The sequence below is a fragment of the Cottoperca gobio genome, chromosome 15 (assembly GCF_900634415.1).
Source record: "Cottoperca gobio chromosome 15, fCotGob3.1, whole genome shotgun sequence".
In the NCBI taxonomy this organism is placed as follows: domain Eukaryota; kingdom Metazoa; phylum Chordata; class Actinopteri; order Perciformes; family Bovichtidae; genus Cottoperca; species Cottoperca gobio.
In genome coordinates, this window is record NC_041369.1 from 23979199 (window position 1) to 23997764 (window position 18566).

At 40.1% G+C, this 18566-nt stretch overlaps 1 protein-coding gene across 1 annotated transcript; it reads left to right on the forward strand.

Annotated features, from left to right (window-relative positions):
• The first annotated feature begins 7069 nt into the window (after nt 1-7069).
• Nucleotides 7070-17852, forward strand: LOC115019729 (high-affinity choline transporter 1-like). The gene is given in 9 exon segments (XM_029449273.1): nt 7070-7432; nt 8698-8811; nt 9253-9408; nt 9642-9790; nt 10259-10402; nt 10690-10843; nt 11042-11259; nt 17287-17631; nt 17633-17852. Coding segments are annotated over 9 exon segments (1677 nt in total). The 5' UTR covers nt 7070-7248; the 3' UTR covers nt 17846-17852.
• Nucleotides 17853-18566: the final 714 nt, after the last annotated feature.

An 18566-nucleotide genomic window follows, 5' to 3' on the forward strand; every position in this document is an offset into this window, starting at 1 on the left:
CTGTGCTATATATATAAATATATATATAAATATATTTATATATATATATAAATATATTTATATAATTATATTATATATATATATTATATATATATATATATATATAAATATAAATATATATATATATATTTATATTTATTTATTTATATATATATATATATATATTTATATATATATATATATATATATATATATATATATATATATATTATATTTATTTATATATATATATATATATATTTTATATATATATATATATATATATATATATATATATATATATATTTATATATATATATATATATATAAAATATATATATTTGGTGGCTACAGATTCATAACAGAAGAACATGAGTTACAAAGTGTGGCCGTGAAGTTTGACAGATGTGGACATTTATCCTGCAGAAGGTCTAAGAAAAGCTGCAGTTGCATTGTGGGAAGAGTAGGAGTTAGTGGTTTTGCTTGACTCATACCAAAGACTACAAGTCAGGATGTCTCAGCTTCTGTTGCTTCTACCATTGTTTTTAAAATGTGTGAGTGTGGGAGCGAAGTCACTGAAGTCCTTTAAACTGAACTTTAATCAAACATGCCACAGAAACAACTTTATATCCCTTATAACACGGTACTCAGAGGACATTCTGGCCTCCAGGTTTCCAGGTAAACTGAAAGCTTCTATAACATTGCACATCCACATTTCATAACTTCCTCTTCTGTTACTTCTGTTTTTTAAGTGCTCCTTACGTTATTAAATAGAACAACTGGATCTTGAGCTCTGCCTGCTGCACGTGTGCTTGAACCACTGACAATAACACGATTGTTGACCTTCATTCAGTTGAGCGAGTGTAACTAGATTCTTCACTCCAAAGACGAGATGTTGGGAAAAAGGTTTGTGTGTGATTTTAAGGCTGTTTTTGGAACCGTAAAGATGTGTGATGTGTCGGTATCTCTGCAGATGAATGTGCAGACTGATGTGACCGCGGGCGTCCTTCACGCTCAGGTGCGTCCTGCACCTGTTTGCTTCCTTCACTGACCTTCACCGCTCCGCTGTTGGACCGGCCTCCGCAGGTCAGCTAATGTTGTGGCTGTGATTTCTAAAAGTGTATTTTTTTCTGCTTTTGATATCAAAGAAAAGCACCTGTAATCTCTCCTCCTGTTTCTAACCTGCTCCGGCTTCGCCTGTCTGTGTGTTGTACAATAAAAGCAGTTTATCTCACATGCTTGTCATCATGTTGTGCTGTTTCTATGACAACAATCTGTTACATTACTTCCTACTGTAGCTTTGCCTCACCTCAACGGGATGTCAGGGTCAGAGAAAGACTTGGGTGGAAAGCTGCACAACACTTGTAAATCCTGTAAATGTGTCTGATGTTGTCAGTTACTCCTAAAATCACATTTCTAAAAGTATTGCTTCTTCACTGACCTTCAAGCTCCAACTTTCCAAAAGGCAACAGCACAGAATCCTCAGTTCATCTTTGACATCTGCTGCCAGTTGTTTCTCCTTCCACCATCTTTAACTGGTTTCTTTTAACCATGATCTGGATCTTTCCCAAAGCTTGACCAAGTGTCATTTTGAAGACACTGCTAAACATGTAGGACTGCTGCACTTTACCTTCTCCCATGTCCTGGTGAGGTCGTTATTCTCTCACTAATTCACCACAATAAGGAGGACGAGGCATTTACAGGCTGTTTTTATATCCAACAATAATCTGAGGAACCCTGAACAGAACTCAAAATGTCATTTACTGACAGAACAAAGAGATTCTGCAGCACAATTGTGGAGATTATTTTTTCCTTCTTGAGGTCTCCGGCTGATCTTTGGGCCTCCTCCTTGAAGGCTGAGGACCAAACCTCAGCACCTAAAGCTCTGAGGAAGATGTCCCCGTGGCTCAAGCTCAGGAATTGTTGGACCAGCAAAGAAACTTTAAAACAACAAGAATAAAACTTGTGCATCGATGGAGTTGATTCTTCAAACATGAGGACGATCTGTTGAAGTCTGGGGTCTCCAAGTGAGTCTGGAAATGAATCAAAAGGAATTTGAGGATTTTATAAACTATAATGAAATCAAGACAGATTTGGACACAATTTATAAAAAGTGAAAAGTCTGGAACAGAAAAAGCGAGAACTTATTTGTTATGCTGTTATTTCTTTAACTATTCAAAGAAGCTTAAATGAGTTGATATGTAAAGTTGTCACATACACGACTGTAGATGAACTGCGTTGGGGATTAAGCATCATGTGTGTAGAAAATGAAACTCACAGTTATTGTTAAAACATTTAAATGACTCAAAATGAGATGTTAGTTTGTATTGTTTTGCTCTTTTGGAGCGACCCCCCCCCCCCTCCCCCTCCCTGTCTCTTGTATTCCAACAGTTGTGTTTCGCTGCTGCTGACCAGCTTCCAGCAGCTGTAGATCCTCCCATCAGGACCAGTGACGTGTCTCCTCTCAGCTGGACACATGGACTGTCTACTGCCCTCGTGTCTTCCTCCCTCCCCCCTCTCACAGTTATTATTTCAGGCTGATCACTGGAGCTCTGCAGTCAGTGTCCCTTTGAGCTCACAGCGGACTCCTCATCTCTCCGTCCACCCGCCTCCTCTGAGCTCTCTCGGCCCCTGTTGGCCCGTGGCTCCAGGCTGGGCTTCAGATCCTCCACCCGTCCACCATGCGGTCTCTGTTGGATAGCAGCTGGACCAAGTTTGGCCCGGCCGGCCGGGACTCTCTGGACTGGTCGCCCGGACCCTCGGCTCTGCCCTCCACCGACAGACAGGCCCCGGTGAGTTCATCCAGATCTCACGGGACCAATGATGACGTCACTATCAATCCATCTGTTGTATTCTTTTGTTCTTTTATTAATGTTAACGTTTCTAAAGATTATTACACAGAGAATGTGGGCTTGCACATGCACGTGGCTTCACACAGGACATCAGCACAAGGAGGGCATTTGGCCAATAAGATCATTTAACAAGGAGTCCAGATATTATTCAGTCCTTTGAAGTTTGTCTTTTTATAAAACCTTCTTGATTACGTTGTAACTGAGAACTGCATGAAGTGTCATGTAAATGATGTGTCCTGAAGCAGAAAATAATAATATAATAATAATAATAATAATAATAATAATAATAATAATAACTTTTCCAAATAGTTTGCATTAGCGATGTTACTTTTATTATTCAGATGTGATGCTGAAGCTCAACAGACTCAGCAACATGTAACAGTATAACACACTCTGTATATTATCAACATATATGAAGTGTTTAAGTGAAACGCATCGAGGCTGTGTGCTCACAATAACACTCTGTTGACGGTGCAGATGGTACAGATTAATTCTCATAAAGAGGCCAAACAGATGTGTGTGACTCACAGCGCCCTCTGCTGGCCAGATGTTATCTAGAACGTTCATCACCTCACTTTAGCAGCACAGTGGAGTACATGAAATATACATCTATCCCCAAGTAAACATTACAATGATAAACATGCAGCATGATTTCATAAGTGAATGTTTTATTTATTCTCATGAAAGCTTTGTTTTGCTCGATGAATTTAAGTAAACGGAGCCGAAACTATATCAAAACCTCCGTTTACTAAGTGTCACACAACGCGTGCAGTGTAATATAATATATAATGTATAAGTCTCATTTATCCAGATGTAAACTCACTTTTTGCTGAAACATTAGAAAGAGATAAAACTGATCATTTTGTGGGTGAATTGGTCCTTTTAGGGTTTATTGTGAAATGTAATTAATTAATGCACGAATGAATCGCATTAATGAATCCATGTTTTAATCCATCCTTTGTGTACCTCACAGGGCCAGAGCTCAGGTGAAGCCTTCATGAGTGCAGGATCCATCACCTACATTGCCATAGCAACTGTCTCCTTCCTGGTCCTCTTCTTCAGCGTCCTCGGCTTCCTGATCAGGCGCCGCAGACACGTCTTCAGCTTCAACGGCAAACTGGGATTTGCCAACGTGATCGCCCTGGAGGACCTGCAGGACCCAGAGAGGAACTGCGAGCTGCTGTCCTCCATTCGCCGCAGTCGGGGGCAGAGCCAGCTCCCCAGCGCCAGCTCCGAGCAGGACGTGACGGACGGCGTGTTCCTCATGGTCTACCTGCCCTCGCCGTACGAACATACGCTCACCAGAATCGCCAGAGCTGCAAGTACAAGCAGCTCCAAAGACTTGGAGCTGCTGCCGCCGAGTCCTGGGCCAGAGACGGGCGGCAGACATGAAGACGGGATGAGGCCGGACGACTAGGCGACCGCAGAGGAACCTGAAGGCAGAACACAGAGCTGCGGGGAGGACGGGGTTTTTGTAGGCCAACGCGTAAATTAGCATCACCCTGGTTCCCTCGACAAAAAGCCAATGGGATTATTTCATTGGATTTGGGATTACTGCAGAAAATAAGCTCTCTGGCGGACCAAAGTTTATGATACTTACATGTTTTAATAAATTAAAGTGTAAATGTAATCACCGCAAGTAAAAAAGCTAAAGTTAAGCTATAAACAAACTAACAGCGCGGTCACATGACTCCACATCACCCCCCCTCGTACAGAAGGACAGTCAGGACCCCCGTGTGCCCCCGTGCCATCCTGCAGCACGTGCAGCAACACAATGACTGAAGAAGCTACAGAATATTAACGTACCTTTTACATCATCGCTTAAACATAACCTGGCAAGGCATTTGCTTTTTCGTTTGCACCTAGGATTGTAAAAAATGTACATCTGGATTGAAATCATTCTATTTTCTACAACTCTTTGATCTGTAACACAGCTGTAGCATCCTTTTAGAGATGTGTTTTGTAATATTTGTACTTATTTTTGCCGTTTGATATTCACAGTACATTCATTGTCACGGTTTGACCTCTGGATACAATGACTGACAATAAAGTGGAGGATTCAGAAATTCTACTTCTATTTTGCAGTATTTCATCTCAATGAACAAACGTTTCTGTTGCTCAGGTCTGTCTGCTTCGTCAGGTGGAGAGTTTTCTAGCTTGAACTCAAGCGTTTGAGTTACTAAACGTTTCAGACGTCTGCTGGATTATACCTAGATCATAGTTTTACTTTTAGTACACACTGCAGCTGCACTTCCAAAGTATGTATTGGGACACAATACTTCGTTCTAACATGGCACCTTCGACTTTGACCCTCTTGCGCATATATCTGCTGCGCAAAGGATTGTGGGTCAGAATACTGCAAACTGCAGAAAGCCACCTGACATACTAGATACACACTTAATTAAAAGGTAGTGTGGCTTTTGAAATGCAGGGTGTATCTTCCACCGAACATAAGGAATGTTGCTTTTCTTGTAATTGCAGATACTGTACGCTGCAAACTGTCATCAATCATTGATGTTCCTGCACTATTTCTACCTTAAATATGTTCTCTGTCTCTGGATATCTGCATGAGGACAAAGCTTGTGTACAGAAGTAAACACATCAACGCTGTCAGATCGGCCACACTGGACATTTTAATCTAGAATGCTGCCTTGTTTTTGGCTACAGTAGCTGCTTTGCTCCAACATGGAACACACACACGCACACACACACACACACACACACACACACACACACACACACACACACACACACACACACACACACACACACACACACAGTGACAGGTCATACTTATTACTGTCACACACCCATGTCTGTTTATTCAGGACCTGTTTGGACACTTTGACGAGTTGTGTTGCATTTTAAAGAATGAAATATTCAAGTCCCAACTCAAAACTCATTGTTCAAACTGGCCTACTCTGCAGTCTCCATCATCCTCCCTCCTCCACCCTTCCCTTCTCTTCTCTGTCTGTCTCTGCCTTTGTTTGTCTGCCAACACATCAACATCAGTCTGAAACAGGTTTTCTTCCAGGTAAAACCATCCCATCCTTTTGAACCCTTGGCAGGCAGGATGACACAATGAAGTTATAATAACAAGTTGTTGTTGGGACTGGTTCTATTTCAACGGTCGCTGATTGTGCAGCTCTTCCAGCTCTTAACGCTCAACATTTGGTGTGATTTAACGCACAAATAAATGTTATGTATATCCCCAAAAGTGATTTTGCTGCGCTGTAACAAAATCTGAGAATTTATGATGTCGTCTTTTGCGACTCTTATTTCCCCGGCATGTTTTTCTTTGCTGCACGGTTTAATAGTTTTGTCAAAGATAACAATTCTAGTACACACATAATCAAATAGTACGGTGGCCCTGAAGGGCAAAACACAACGACATTTCATCAAACCGGAAAAGGTAGGTACGTATTGGACAATGATTCCTAGTCTCTGATTTGGATGTGGCCCGGAGAAGGGAAGATTGGGGTTCCTTACTGGAGCTGCTGCCCCCGCGACCCGACCCCGGATAAGCTGTAGACGATGGATGGAGGGATGATTGGATGCCCTGCCTGTCCGTCTGTGACAAACAGAAATACTTCTTCTTCCTGCCTAGTGATGGACTGATGAGTTACTTGTGCTGGAAACATTGCGGCACATTACTACTTCTCATCTCATAGGACAGGATGATAGGATGATATAAAGTAATGATTGCAAAAATGAACAGTATGTACCGGGAAAGCCAAGTGGTCATGAATCCCCAACTTTTCCCTCTCACTGCCCGCTGGCTGCACAGCTCCCACCGGCTGCTGGTGCACTCATGATCACACTGGGATGCAACCTTTATTTACTTCATTTGTATGTTATTTTTGTTGTGTTTTTAATGTCTTTGTGTTTTGTGAGATATTTTTGTGTTTTGTGAGATATTTTGTGTTTGTGAGATATTTTTGTGTTCTGTGAGATATTTTTGTGTTCTGTGAAATATTTTTGTGTTCTGTGAGATATTTTTGTGTTTTGTGAAATATTTTTGTGTTTTGTGAAATATTTTTGTGTTCTGTGAAATATTTTTGTGTTCTGTGAGATGTCGTGGGGTTTGGACTTTCAGGGCCACCGTAAAATAGGGCAGTGGGACTCCGCGCAACTGCATCACAGTGAGCTGCGACAGCGATTTGAAAATCAGTCCCCCTGTCTGCTGGAGTCAGCTGACCAAACTGCCGTTTAGCTTGTCCCCCCCCCTGCAGCATAAAGACCCCACTGGCAGCCACACACTGCACTCACACAGCACATCCACGCGGACATGTCAGTCAATAAAATCTTCAGGTTGAACCAGTTCCAAAGGATGCGCGCATGCAGCCTGCAGCTTCTCTCTAATAAAGGATTCTGATTCTCTGCACCGCGTGCACTGCGCTGCTTCTCGTCGGTCAGCATGGCACTCAACATCCCGGGACTCATCGCCACCATCGTCTTCTACCTGCTGGTGCTCGGGATCGGCATCTGGGCCTCCATCAAATCCAAAAGAGATGGAAGCAGGACGCAGGCAAATCATGCAGACATGGCCCTGCTGGGGAACAGAGACATCAGCCTGGTAATGGGAATCTTCACCACAACCGGTGAGTGGTGAGGAGCCGCGCTGCAGCAGCTGCAGGTTCATTGTTATGAAACTGCATTTGATTGCATGATCGCAGAACTCGCTCTTTATTTCATGTTTTCTTTTACACATTTGCCAAATCGTATATATATATATATATATATATATATATATATATATATATATATATATATATATATATATATATATATATATATACACACACGTGTGGGTTATGTTTTTTTTATATATATATTCGTATTGTTGTGAGTGAATATATATATATATATATATATATATATATATAAAAACATTTTAAATAATAATTTATAATAAATACATTTGACCAGACCAGACACAAAAATAAAACGATTACTTAGTTAATTCATTTAAAACCGCTCTTTGAGAGAGCCTGGAAATGTCTCAGTAATACACAAAGGGATTTCATAAATGTCTTTAATGTCAGGTTATTACTTTATTTACTGTACAAGATAAGCTATTTAACTATGTGTTTTGATTATTGATGTTATTTGTAGACTGGTGAACAACAACATGTTGTGTATTCTTTGGATTACTTTGGGCTACTAAGGTTCAACTAAAGCTTTACAAGCTTTAAAGCTTAAAGTTACGTATTCAATGCACATTCATCATAAAGTGTATATAATAATAAACTTTATTTTTGTGTGCCTTTCACAGAATACAGCACCATACAGATAATATATGGTGCATAACATAATACAGATTTAAATCATACAAAGCAAATGCAAACGGATCTGAAGTGGTCAAACATAGAGAGGAAAAAGATTTATGATATTAAATACGGATTCATAATGATCATAAGGATATGAAATGTTTAAGGGCTTCTTTTTGAAATCTTTGACTTTAATGTGGATCTCTGTTGTTACACCCTTGTGGATGATTAACACAGGACTGTGAGGGAATCACTTAGATGTTTTACACTATAAGGTATAAGCAGACAGATGAATAGAAGTTACATAACTAGTGTTTAAAACATTATGTTCAACAGTATGAATAGTTACAATAACATTGAACAACCTACATGTGACTTTCGTTGAGGTTGTAGTTTGTAAATGTGAGAGCGTCAAACGTTTTGCTCCATAGATAAAAGTGAAGACACAGAATGCAGCTGTGATCACATTCTTATCGTTCTTATTGTCTCGAGATGCAACATTTGCTTTACTCCAAGGACATTTACAAAAGGTCTCCTGCAAGAACATTTGAAGTTTGAAAATGGTGTGTGTGTGTGTGTGTGTGTGTGTGTTGCAGCTACCTGGGTTGGCGGGACCTTCATCATCGGCACAGCTGAGACCGTGTATGATCCGAAGTTGGGGCTGATCTGGGCCGTGATGCCGTTGGCGGCTTCTTTGGCCTTCATTGTTGGTGAGGTTCTCTTTGTTTTAAAGGTTTTTTTACACTAACTGACACTTCAACTCCTCTCAGGATTACTCTAACCCTAATCCTAATGGAAGTTATCCATTCCTACTTTAACACACAAACCAAACTGGTGCAACTCAAAGTCTGCACCGAAAAAACACAACTTACTGCGTAAAGTGAGGCTGTAAGGAAACACACGTGACACGGGTATAATCATCTCTTTGTTCAAAGTGCAAATTCCTTTTTGGCTCAAGGAAGCTGTAACACATTATTAAGAAAATACATTTATTATATATCCCGCCTTAACTTCCAGTTTCAAGTTGAGTCTTTATGTTTGGTGGTTTGAAAGAACGCGTAGACGCACAGATGGAGTAGAATGAATGAAAGATTTAACATCCAGTGGTGCGATGAAATCCCAACTGCAACTCTCCTGCTTTTGCTCTCAAGGTGGTCTTTTCTTCGCTGAGCCGATGAGAGACAGGAAGTACGTGACCATGATGGACCCTTTCCAGATCAAGTACGGAAACAGACTGACTGGACTTCTGTCTGTGGCGCCGCTGATGTCGGAGATTATTTGGGTGACATCCACTCTGATAAGCTTGGGTAACAATTTATCAAACTACTTCTTGATCTCTATAAACATGTCGCTGTGTGCAAACTGCTTTACAGCGTTTGAGATTCTCAGTAAAATGCTGCACTCTGCTCTTTTTGTTCTGCAGCAAAGAACCAATCGTTTCTTACCTTTGATATGTTAACAATTTTTCCTGGATTGTTTCTCTTCTGTTTACTATCTGTGTATTTTAAGTGTGCATGGCAACTGCATGTGTGTTTCATAGGAGTAACCATGAGTGTGATCCTGGATTTGTCCTACGCTGTGTGCATCTGGATCTCTGCTGCGGTGGCCATCACCTACACCCTGCTGGGAGGTCTCTACTCTGTGGCCTACACAGACGTCATACAGCTCACTCTCATTTTTGTCACCTCGGTAATTTGGTCAATCACATCTGAATTAGTTTGGATTCACAGCAGTTTCAATGGTGACTCATTTACATGATTATTAATTCTGCCGTTGGTATTTCACAATCATCATCAGAAGCCATGCTCTCAGTTTTGGTGCACAAATTACGGACCAAATAAAAACATTAGGGCCAAAAAAGAAGCTTTCCACCATTATATATTTGTATGTGGCAGAACTACAAACAAAGACAAATAACAAGAGTCAAAAATGTACTTCTTTCAAAACTCTGAATACAATGTGAGGAAGAGACAGAAGGTCTCCACTTTGAGGTGGAGAGTTAAACGGGTGTAGCTGAGTACGGCCCTGGTGAATGGCAGCTGCATAGTTGCTTTCTAACCTGCTAACAAGGCTCCGCTCCCCTGACAAAGCATATTGTTTGTCCAGTTGTAAGATGAGGTAGAGGTGGGCTTACATGGTGTACCTCTCTCTCCTCAGTGGGTGTGCGTCCCATTCCTCCTCATGAGCCCCACCTCCGTTGACATCACCACCACGTCTTTCAACCACACCTTCCAGTCTCCATGGGTCGGCTCTCTGACTGCAGACAGAGCCTGGAAGTGGCTCGATATCTTCTTGCTGCTGGTAAGATGAAAGTATGTGATGCTTTGAGACTAATCCAGGCGGATGCATGAGCGGGAAAAGAGCTCAATTTCACGTGAGATGTGCATATCTACCCTGTAAACCACTTACCATGTCTTCTACTGTGGAAATACTGGTTCACCTTGGAGTACAGCCGTCATCAATGTTAGAAACTATAAGTAAAAACAATTAACAATAAAAACCCACATGTATGTGGATCTACTGTACCTCTAATTGTATTATTGTTGCCTTCATGATTCTCTCTTCTCTTATTTCTCTTTCCCTCCAAGAGTATAGGAGATCTCGGTTTCCAGGACTTCCACCAGAGGACCTTATCGGCCTCTTCCTCAGCCACAGCTAAGCTGCGATGCTACGCTGCAGCATTTCTCATACCCACGTTTGGGATTCCTCCTGTGCTTATTGGGGCAGTGGCTGCATCAACGGGTAAAGCAGTCGTGTTGAATACCTTTCAACTTGAAATGTAAACTTGTATTTTCTCCAAATGTTGCTAAATGGAAATAGTTGCTACTAGAAGAACTAGCACACTAACTGTGCTGTAGGTAGCTCTAGACATCACATCCTGCTCCCACACTTGCTGCACTGCACAGTGTGATTCATCCTGTGCCTCTTTGTGTGTCTTAGACTGGAACCTGACTTCGTACGGCTCTCCGTCTCCGTTTGAACGAGGTCAGACGGGTTTGATTTTACCGCTCTCCCTGCAGCACCTAACCCCGCCCTACATCTCCGTTGTGGGCATCGGAGCTGTGGCTGCTGCCGTAATGTCATCAACTGATTCTGCCCTGCTGTCTGCAGCCTCCATCTTCTCCTCAAACATCTACACCAAGATCCTGAGGACCAAGGTAAAGGTTAGAGAAGAGGGTGGAAGGTCAGATGGTAGCTAGGATAGCAAAGGGTCGAAGATGTTCAGGTACATTTACAGAAGATTTCCAAGGGAAGTTAATTTTGGGAATTATTGCACGATTCCAAAGATCTTATCTTTTAATAAGGAACTTATTTGGGGGGAAATACACATTAAAAGCCGTTGAATTAAAAGAATTCAGCAAAGTTGCAGATAGATTGTCTTCTTCTGATATGGCTATGATCTTGTTTTTATCTGCTTATGACGATGTAAATACAGCCTGAGCAGATAAACTTATATTTACATTGAATTTCTTTTATTTCTCGTTAATTCTCATACATTTCCATGGAAGTTTCACCTTGAATATCCCTGGACTTTTGCAACCCTCGGTGTAGCCACATTTATCATTGAACAGATAATAATAATAATAATAATAATAATAATAATAATAATAATAATAATACATTAGATTTGTATAGCGCTTTTCTAGAAAGACGCTTAGATCTCAGTCTCAGTTTGTTCCTGAAATGTTTGTCAAAAACATTCTTGTCATTCTTGAAAAGATTGAGGGGGAAGTAAAACACACACATTGAAAAGGAATTTGAAATGTTGTCCGAGACAGAGCGAGGACTTCGCTCTGTCTCCGTCCTCGCTCTGTCTCCGTCCTCGCTCTGTCTGTCCTCGCTCTGTCCTCTCAGTTTGAAGAAAAAGCATTTCTTAAGGGCCTACGAAATGATCTGTCGTCAGTGTTATTGGGCTGGTATATGATAGAGGTTGCATATCTATTGTGAAATGTGCCATATATATATTTTTATTATTGATGTATTCGTAATAAATCACGATCATAACAGCATAAAAATGACTTCCGCTAACAACAATTGATCGCTGCGCCGAGAGCATCCACTTCGGCAATGTTCGGGCGATGACGTCACAAGTAGAATACAGCCGCCGCCAGTGTTCGTCTGCGTTACAGCCGCCGGCAGTGTTCGTCTGCGTTACAGCCGCCGCCAGTGTTCGTCTGCGTTACAGCCTCCGCCAGTGTTCGTCTGCGTTACAGCCGCCGCCAGTGTTCGTCTGCGTTGAAGCGTCCAGCAAAGACTGCTGTCAATTATTACGAGAAAGAACGGAAAACAATCGATCTTCAAGGATACTTGTGAAGCGATGTGTTGTGTGGGGGTGTGGGGCCGTCTCCAGCTTTCTGTGGCCAAAAGAGGATAAAATGTCGCGTTTATGGACAAGACAAGTGCGTCGATGAAACCGTCGATTTGTGGGCAGCACTTTGAGAGATTGTGTTTCCAACAAACTGCTCGCCAAGGAAATGAGATTCAAAAAGAATTTAAAACTGAACGCAGAAGCTGTGCCTACAATACTGCCGAGACCCCAGCCAGCACAAGCCGGCACGCCGACTCAAACACGTCCGCCGGTGCAGAGTCCTCCACCAAGAGACGACGAAATGCATTCGCCAAAAGGGAGAGAGCGAAGGTACGCCGTGCTACTTGTTTACTGTATTTATTGTTACAAGCATAAAGCCATCATCGCTCTAGACCTACTGTATGTAACGAGGTTACACCAGGCCCTAGCTGATATCTGTGTTATTGTTTGTAGTATTAATAACTAAAGCTAATTACACTTCATTATCTTAATTAAGTGTAGATTCAATGTTTATAACAGGCTTCCCCATTTTATTCTGTAGTTTGAGTAAAAGCGTGAGTCTATTTAACGTTTAACGATCACCCTATTATTACAGAGGTGTTGAAACATTGGTGAATGAAGCCACTGACAGAACTGAGGACACCTGTATGATCAGCGACCATCTATTGGACGTCCACACTGGGGAGGGAGCTGTGTGTACAGCAGTAAGTATACAGACTGTACGTCATCTGTACATTACAGTTGTAGTACCAGTAGACCTGCACATGACGTGTTAAACATACAATCACCACATGCATGTACATAATTCATATATTTAATTGATTTGATATCATTGCTCTGTCAATCAATTCAACCACATCTTTTATTATGAATGTTATTAGATATGTTCTTTACGCAGACATGTATAAACATGCAATACAAGTTCAAGCTGGTTTGAAAGATTTATTAGTAAAGTTGTGTTTTGTACATGTGTGTGTGTGTGTGTGTGTATATATATATATATATATATATATATATGTATATGTGTGTGTGTGTGTGTGTGTATATATATATATATATATATATATACGTGTGTGTATATATATATACATACATACATATATATACATACATATATATATATATATGTATGTATATATATGTATGTATGTATATATATATACACACACGTATATATATATATATATATATACATATAGAGAGAGCAGGGAGACAGAGAGGAACAGAGAGAGACAGAGAGAGAGAGAGAGACAGAGAGAGCGAGAGAGAGAGAGGAGAGAGAGAGAGATAGCGATGAGAGAGAGAGAAGAGAAGAGAGAGAGAGGCGAACAGAGACAGAGAGATAGAGGGTACAGAGAGAGAATGAGAGAGACAGAGAGAGAGACAGGAGAGAGAGAGAGAGAGAGAGAGAGAGAGAGAGAGACGAGAGAGAGATGCGAGACAGAGAGACAGGAGACGTAGAGAGAGGCAGTAGCGGAGAGAGGAGAGACAGAGAGAGAGAGATACAGGGAGAGAGAGAAGGAGACAGAGCCGACACCAGGGGAGACCAGATAAGAGTACAGAGAGAGGAGAGGACAGAGAGACCAGAGATAACATAGAGAACAAGAGACAGAGAGAGACAGAGAGAGACAGAGAGGTGATGGAGAGAGAGAGAGAGAGAGAGGAGAGAGAGAGAGATGAGAGGATTCGATGAGAGACATATATAATACTATATACTATATAGATGATATATATATATCTATATATATATACATATATATACATATATATATATATATATATATATACATATATAATATATATATGTAGATATATCCTATATATATATATATATATATATATATATATATCTTATATATATCTATACATATACAATCACACACACGCACACATATTATATATAATGTTTGATTATAAAACATATCTTTTGCAGAGTATGTTACTGAACTCTTGACCGAGACTCTACGCTTTGTGCCAAGACAATGTTGATGAGGAACCATTGGAAGTCCCAGATCCACTCAGCAGTGAAGAACCAAACCAGAGGGATGCTGTTGTGCTGCACAGAAGCAGATCCAATCACTGAACTGACGTTGTGTTTTGTTATTGACTCTAATAAAGTGCTGATAGTTGAATGACGTGTAGTTGTCAGATGGAAACGTAGCACAGATCTTTTGAATGGCAGTCTGTGGTTCTTACCAAGTATTCCCCAACAAGTTCTCACCAGCTGGCGGTATGCCACATAGTGATACATTCTGTAACATACAAGATAATACATAATAATACTAATAATAAGCTTTATTTGTATAGTGCCTTTCATACAAGAATTGCAGCCCAAAGTGCTTCATAGCAAAAACATAACAATTAGTACAAGGACAGAATAAGAGCATTTACAGAACAATAATCACAGTGTAGATGTAAATGAGTTTGAAGTACCATTATACAAATAGCCGTCATCTTAATTTCATACTATTTATATGCCTGTGTTTGACAACAGGCTCGTAAGCACTATAGGTGAGACGGTCAGTATATAGACTATACTTTATAAACCAGTGCTGTCCTCCGGTCTGTTTGTTAGCTAATAGCTAATGCTTTATATACAGCCTCGTAATATATGACGTTTGACATCAGACACAACGATAGAACCTCAACCGCAGAAACTTCGAGAGAGAATCAAGTTATCAAGCTTTACAGACGTCGATGTGTCCAAGTATAGAAGTAATTAAATGTTTAGGGATCGAGCAATGTGCAGACAACTAGTCGGGTTCATAACAGTTCATGGAAACCAAGCTATCGACTCGATAGCAAGCTAACGATAGCTTGCGATCTATTTACGATCGAGGATAATGTTACGTTTTATTATGATGTACTTACTATTTATTGAGAAGTTCTATGAACTATAGTCAAATGTATATACCTGTCTGTGTTCTGTTGCACAGGATCTCCGCCAAATCCAGATTCACCATCACCATCATCAGCATGTTCGCGCCCGTCTGTGTCTCCATCTTGAATACTGTGTCTCGCGCTGCTCTGTTTCCACCACGTTAAACTCGCCCGCATGATCTAAATCCACGACACCGGCATCCTCTTCAATAAACTCCTCTTCTTCAAGGTGCAACGAGACGACTCACTGTCACTCGATTCTGTCGAAATATCCGAGCCAGAGTCCGACATCGCCACGTCTGTGTATGTCTGTGTATTCAACTGGTGGACTGTTTTCTACTTGTGACTACTTGTGGTCAATTTAGTATTTAATCTATTCTACCTCTAGCATCTAAAGTTTAGGTTTTCGTTTTGATTTCTCCTGAAAATGACCCTCCTGTCTCTCTGTAGAGGCGAGAGCTGCGTGTCCATCTAGAATTTTTTAGCTTCATTACTCTAGCAGCTCTTATTTATCTGATTAAGATATGATTACCTTGCGGGAGTATCATGTCCCTTGTTGTAATTAAAATTGTGTTTTATGTAAAGCGTGTTAGAGCTCCTCAGCCCGTCATATTCGCCGCTCGATCCCCAAGAAACGACCTCTTATATCTCGAGGGCATTTCTCTCTTAACAGGTCACACAAGCGCGTTCTCGACCGACGTTTGTTCCAATGTTTCTTCCTCAAACCTGTGAGTACCAGTCAAACCATAAATTGCAGCTCAGGACTTCACAGAATCCTTATCTTCTCGTACATGCATCTCTGCAGTCACATTCTTGCAACAGTTAGCACCTGATGTGCCCCTAAAGAGAAACACCTCAGGAGCCTTTTCACACAGGAAGCCGCACCTCACTGGTCACATCAGTGCAACAGCAGGAGTTAAACATAAACCTGTTGAAACCACTTTTCTAAAACCATGTCATAATGTATAAAACGTATAAATATAATTATAAATCCCTTCTATTGCTTTTCTCTTCATGACATCCTTTAGGAGTGACCTCCCCTTATACAGAGTTTAAGCTATAAATTAAAATAATGCTTAAGATGTGACTATTAGTTCCAAAACCACTCGATTTAAGTTTAAATAAGTAAAACTATATCAGTACTTCAGCAAGCTAAGTCTTATGAAAGATTTACAGGTTGATCAAGTTGTTAACATTTTAAGAAATCAATTTAAGTAACTCAAGTAAAAACATTAAGAAGTTATATACATAACTCTGGAATAAAGAATAGATTATTCAATTCCATTCTCCATAAGTGACACACAGTCTGTGTATGACGATAACTTCCTTTACTTGTTACTCTGACCATAAATGTAGAATATGTATCTTGCCCTTATCTGGTGGGGTAAACCTCTCCTTCAGCCATTTTAGCTTTTTTTTTGTTTTTAGCAGTACTTTTTAATTGTTGGTTGTTATTTTTGAAGTGCCATTGCACATTAACACTCATACCGCTCTTATTCATGCCGGTCAGATGTCTTCTATGAAGCCACCTGTAGCACATTTAGCAAATCATTAGATATTAATTTCTCCACCTTCCACTTCTCTCTACACCTTAACCCTGCATTCTCTGTAACCTCCAGCAGGGGGCGACTCCTTTATTTTCACTTCCTGAAAATTTATTCTAACATTTTGGTCGCCTAAAAATGTCTCGATCAGCGTTTGGTTGTACTTTGCTCCCCCCTCTCGTGTCACTGCTGGTTGTAAAATATCAAGAATGTTGATGGCCTAGAAAAACAACAAGATGACGACGGCCAAAATACCAAACTGGAGGCTTTAAAACCATAGTGGACAAACCAATGGGTGCCGTCATGGTGTTTACGTCCAGTTCTTATAAACAGTCTCAGGTGGGACGAACAACAAATACTTTGAAACTAAGAGTGAGGAGAGGTTTGGAAAAGCAAATGTATCAGCTGCTGCTTACCTTACAGATTTCCTCTTTTATTTATTTTGATTGAAGGCATCAGAGAACGAGATCCGGTGGGTGATTCGTATGTCGGTGGTCGTCTTCGGTCTGGCCGGTACGTCGCTCACCTTCCTGCACACAGGTGTCATGGCTTTCTGGGTCCTGGGTGGAGAGATCGCCTACATCATGATGTTCCCGCAGCTGGTCTGCGTGCTTTTCTTCAACATATCCAACGGTTACGGTGCCGCTGTGGGCTTCCTGGCTGGGTTTCTTTTAAGACTTTTGAGTGGAGAGCCCTTGGTCGGGCTCCCACCTGCCATCCATTTCCCAGGATGCACCCTTGAAGACGGTGTTTACGTTCAGTATTCCCCCATCAGGACCCTCTGTATGCTGGTTGCCTTTTGCAACCATATTGCTGGTGTCCTACCTGGCAGCGCTGCTCTTCAACAAAGGACTCATATCTGAGAAGTGGGACGTGTTTCAAGTTAAAGTGTTGCCCCCGCCCCAAACACCCAAACCAGCAGATGGTGCCAGCAGCAATGAAAACCACAACTCAAAACCTCTGTGTGAGGACGATGCAGTCTCAGATCCAATGTTGGATTCAAAATGTTGAAATTCACTTCATCTATATATATATATATAGATATATCTAGCTATCTATCTATATATATATATATATATATATATATATATATCTCTATATAGTATATATATTATATATATATGCTATATATTATATAGAAGATTATATCTAATCTCTATCTCTATATATCTATTCTATATCTATTATATAATTATATATGTATATATATATATAGAGCGATCTATATCTATTACTCTCTCAAGAGAGAGGAGATAGATAAGAGAGATAGATCTATATATAGAGAGAGATAGAGATAGATAGAAGATAGATACATAGATAGAGATATAGAGAGGAGATAGGGAGATATATAGAGAGATAGAGAGATATAGATATATAGAAGATAGAGAGATATATTATAGATAGAGAGAGATAGATATATATATATATTATCTCTAGATATATATATAGATATATATATATATATATAGATATATATATAGATTATATATATATATATATATATATAGATATATAGATATAGATAGTATAGATATATATATATATATAGATATAATATATATAGATATAATATATATATATATATATATATATATATATATATATATATATATATAGATATAGATATAGATATATATATATAGCAAACACAGAAAAGCAGGAAGTTGCTGCAGGGGATCAGTGATGTCATCTGTTCATTGACAGTTTAACAATTTGACGCTGTCATTTGACA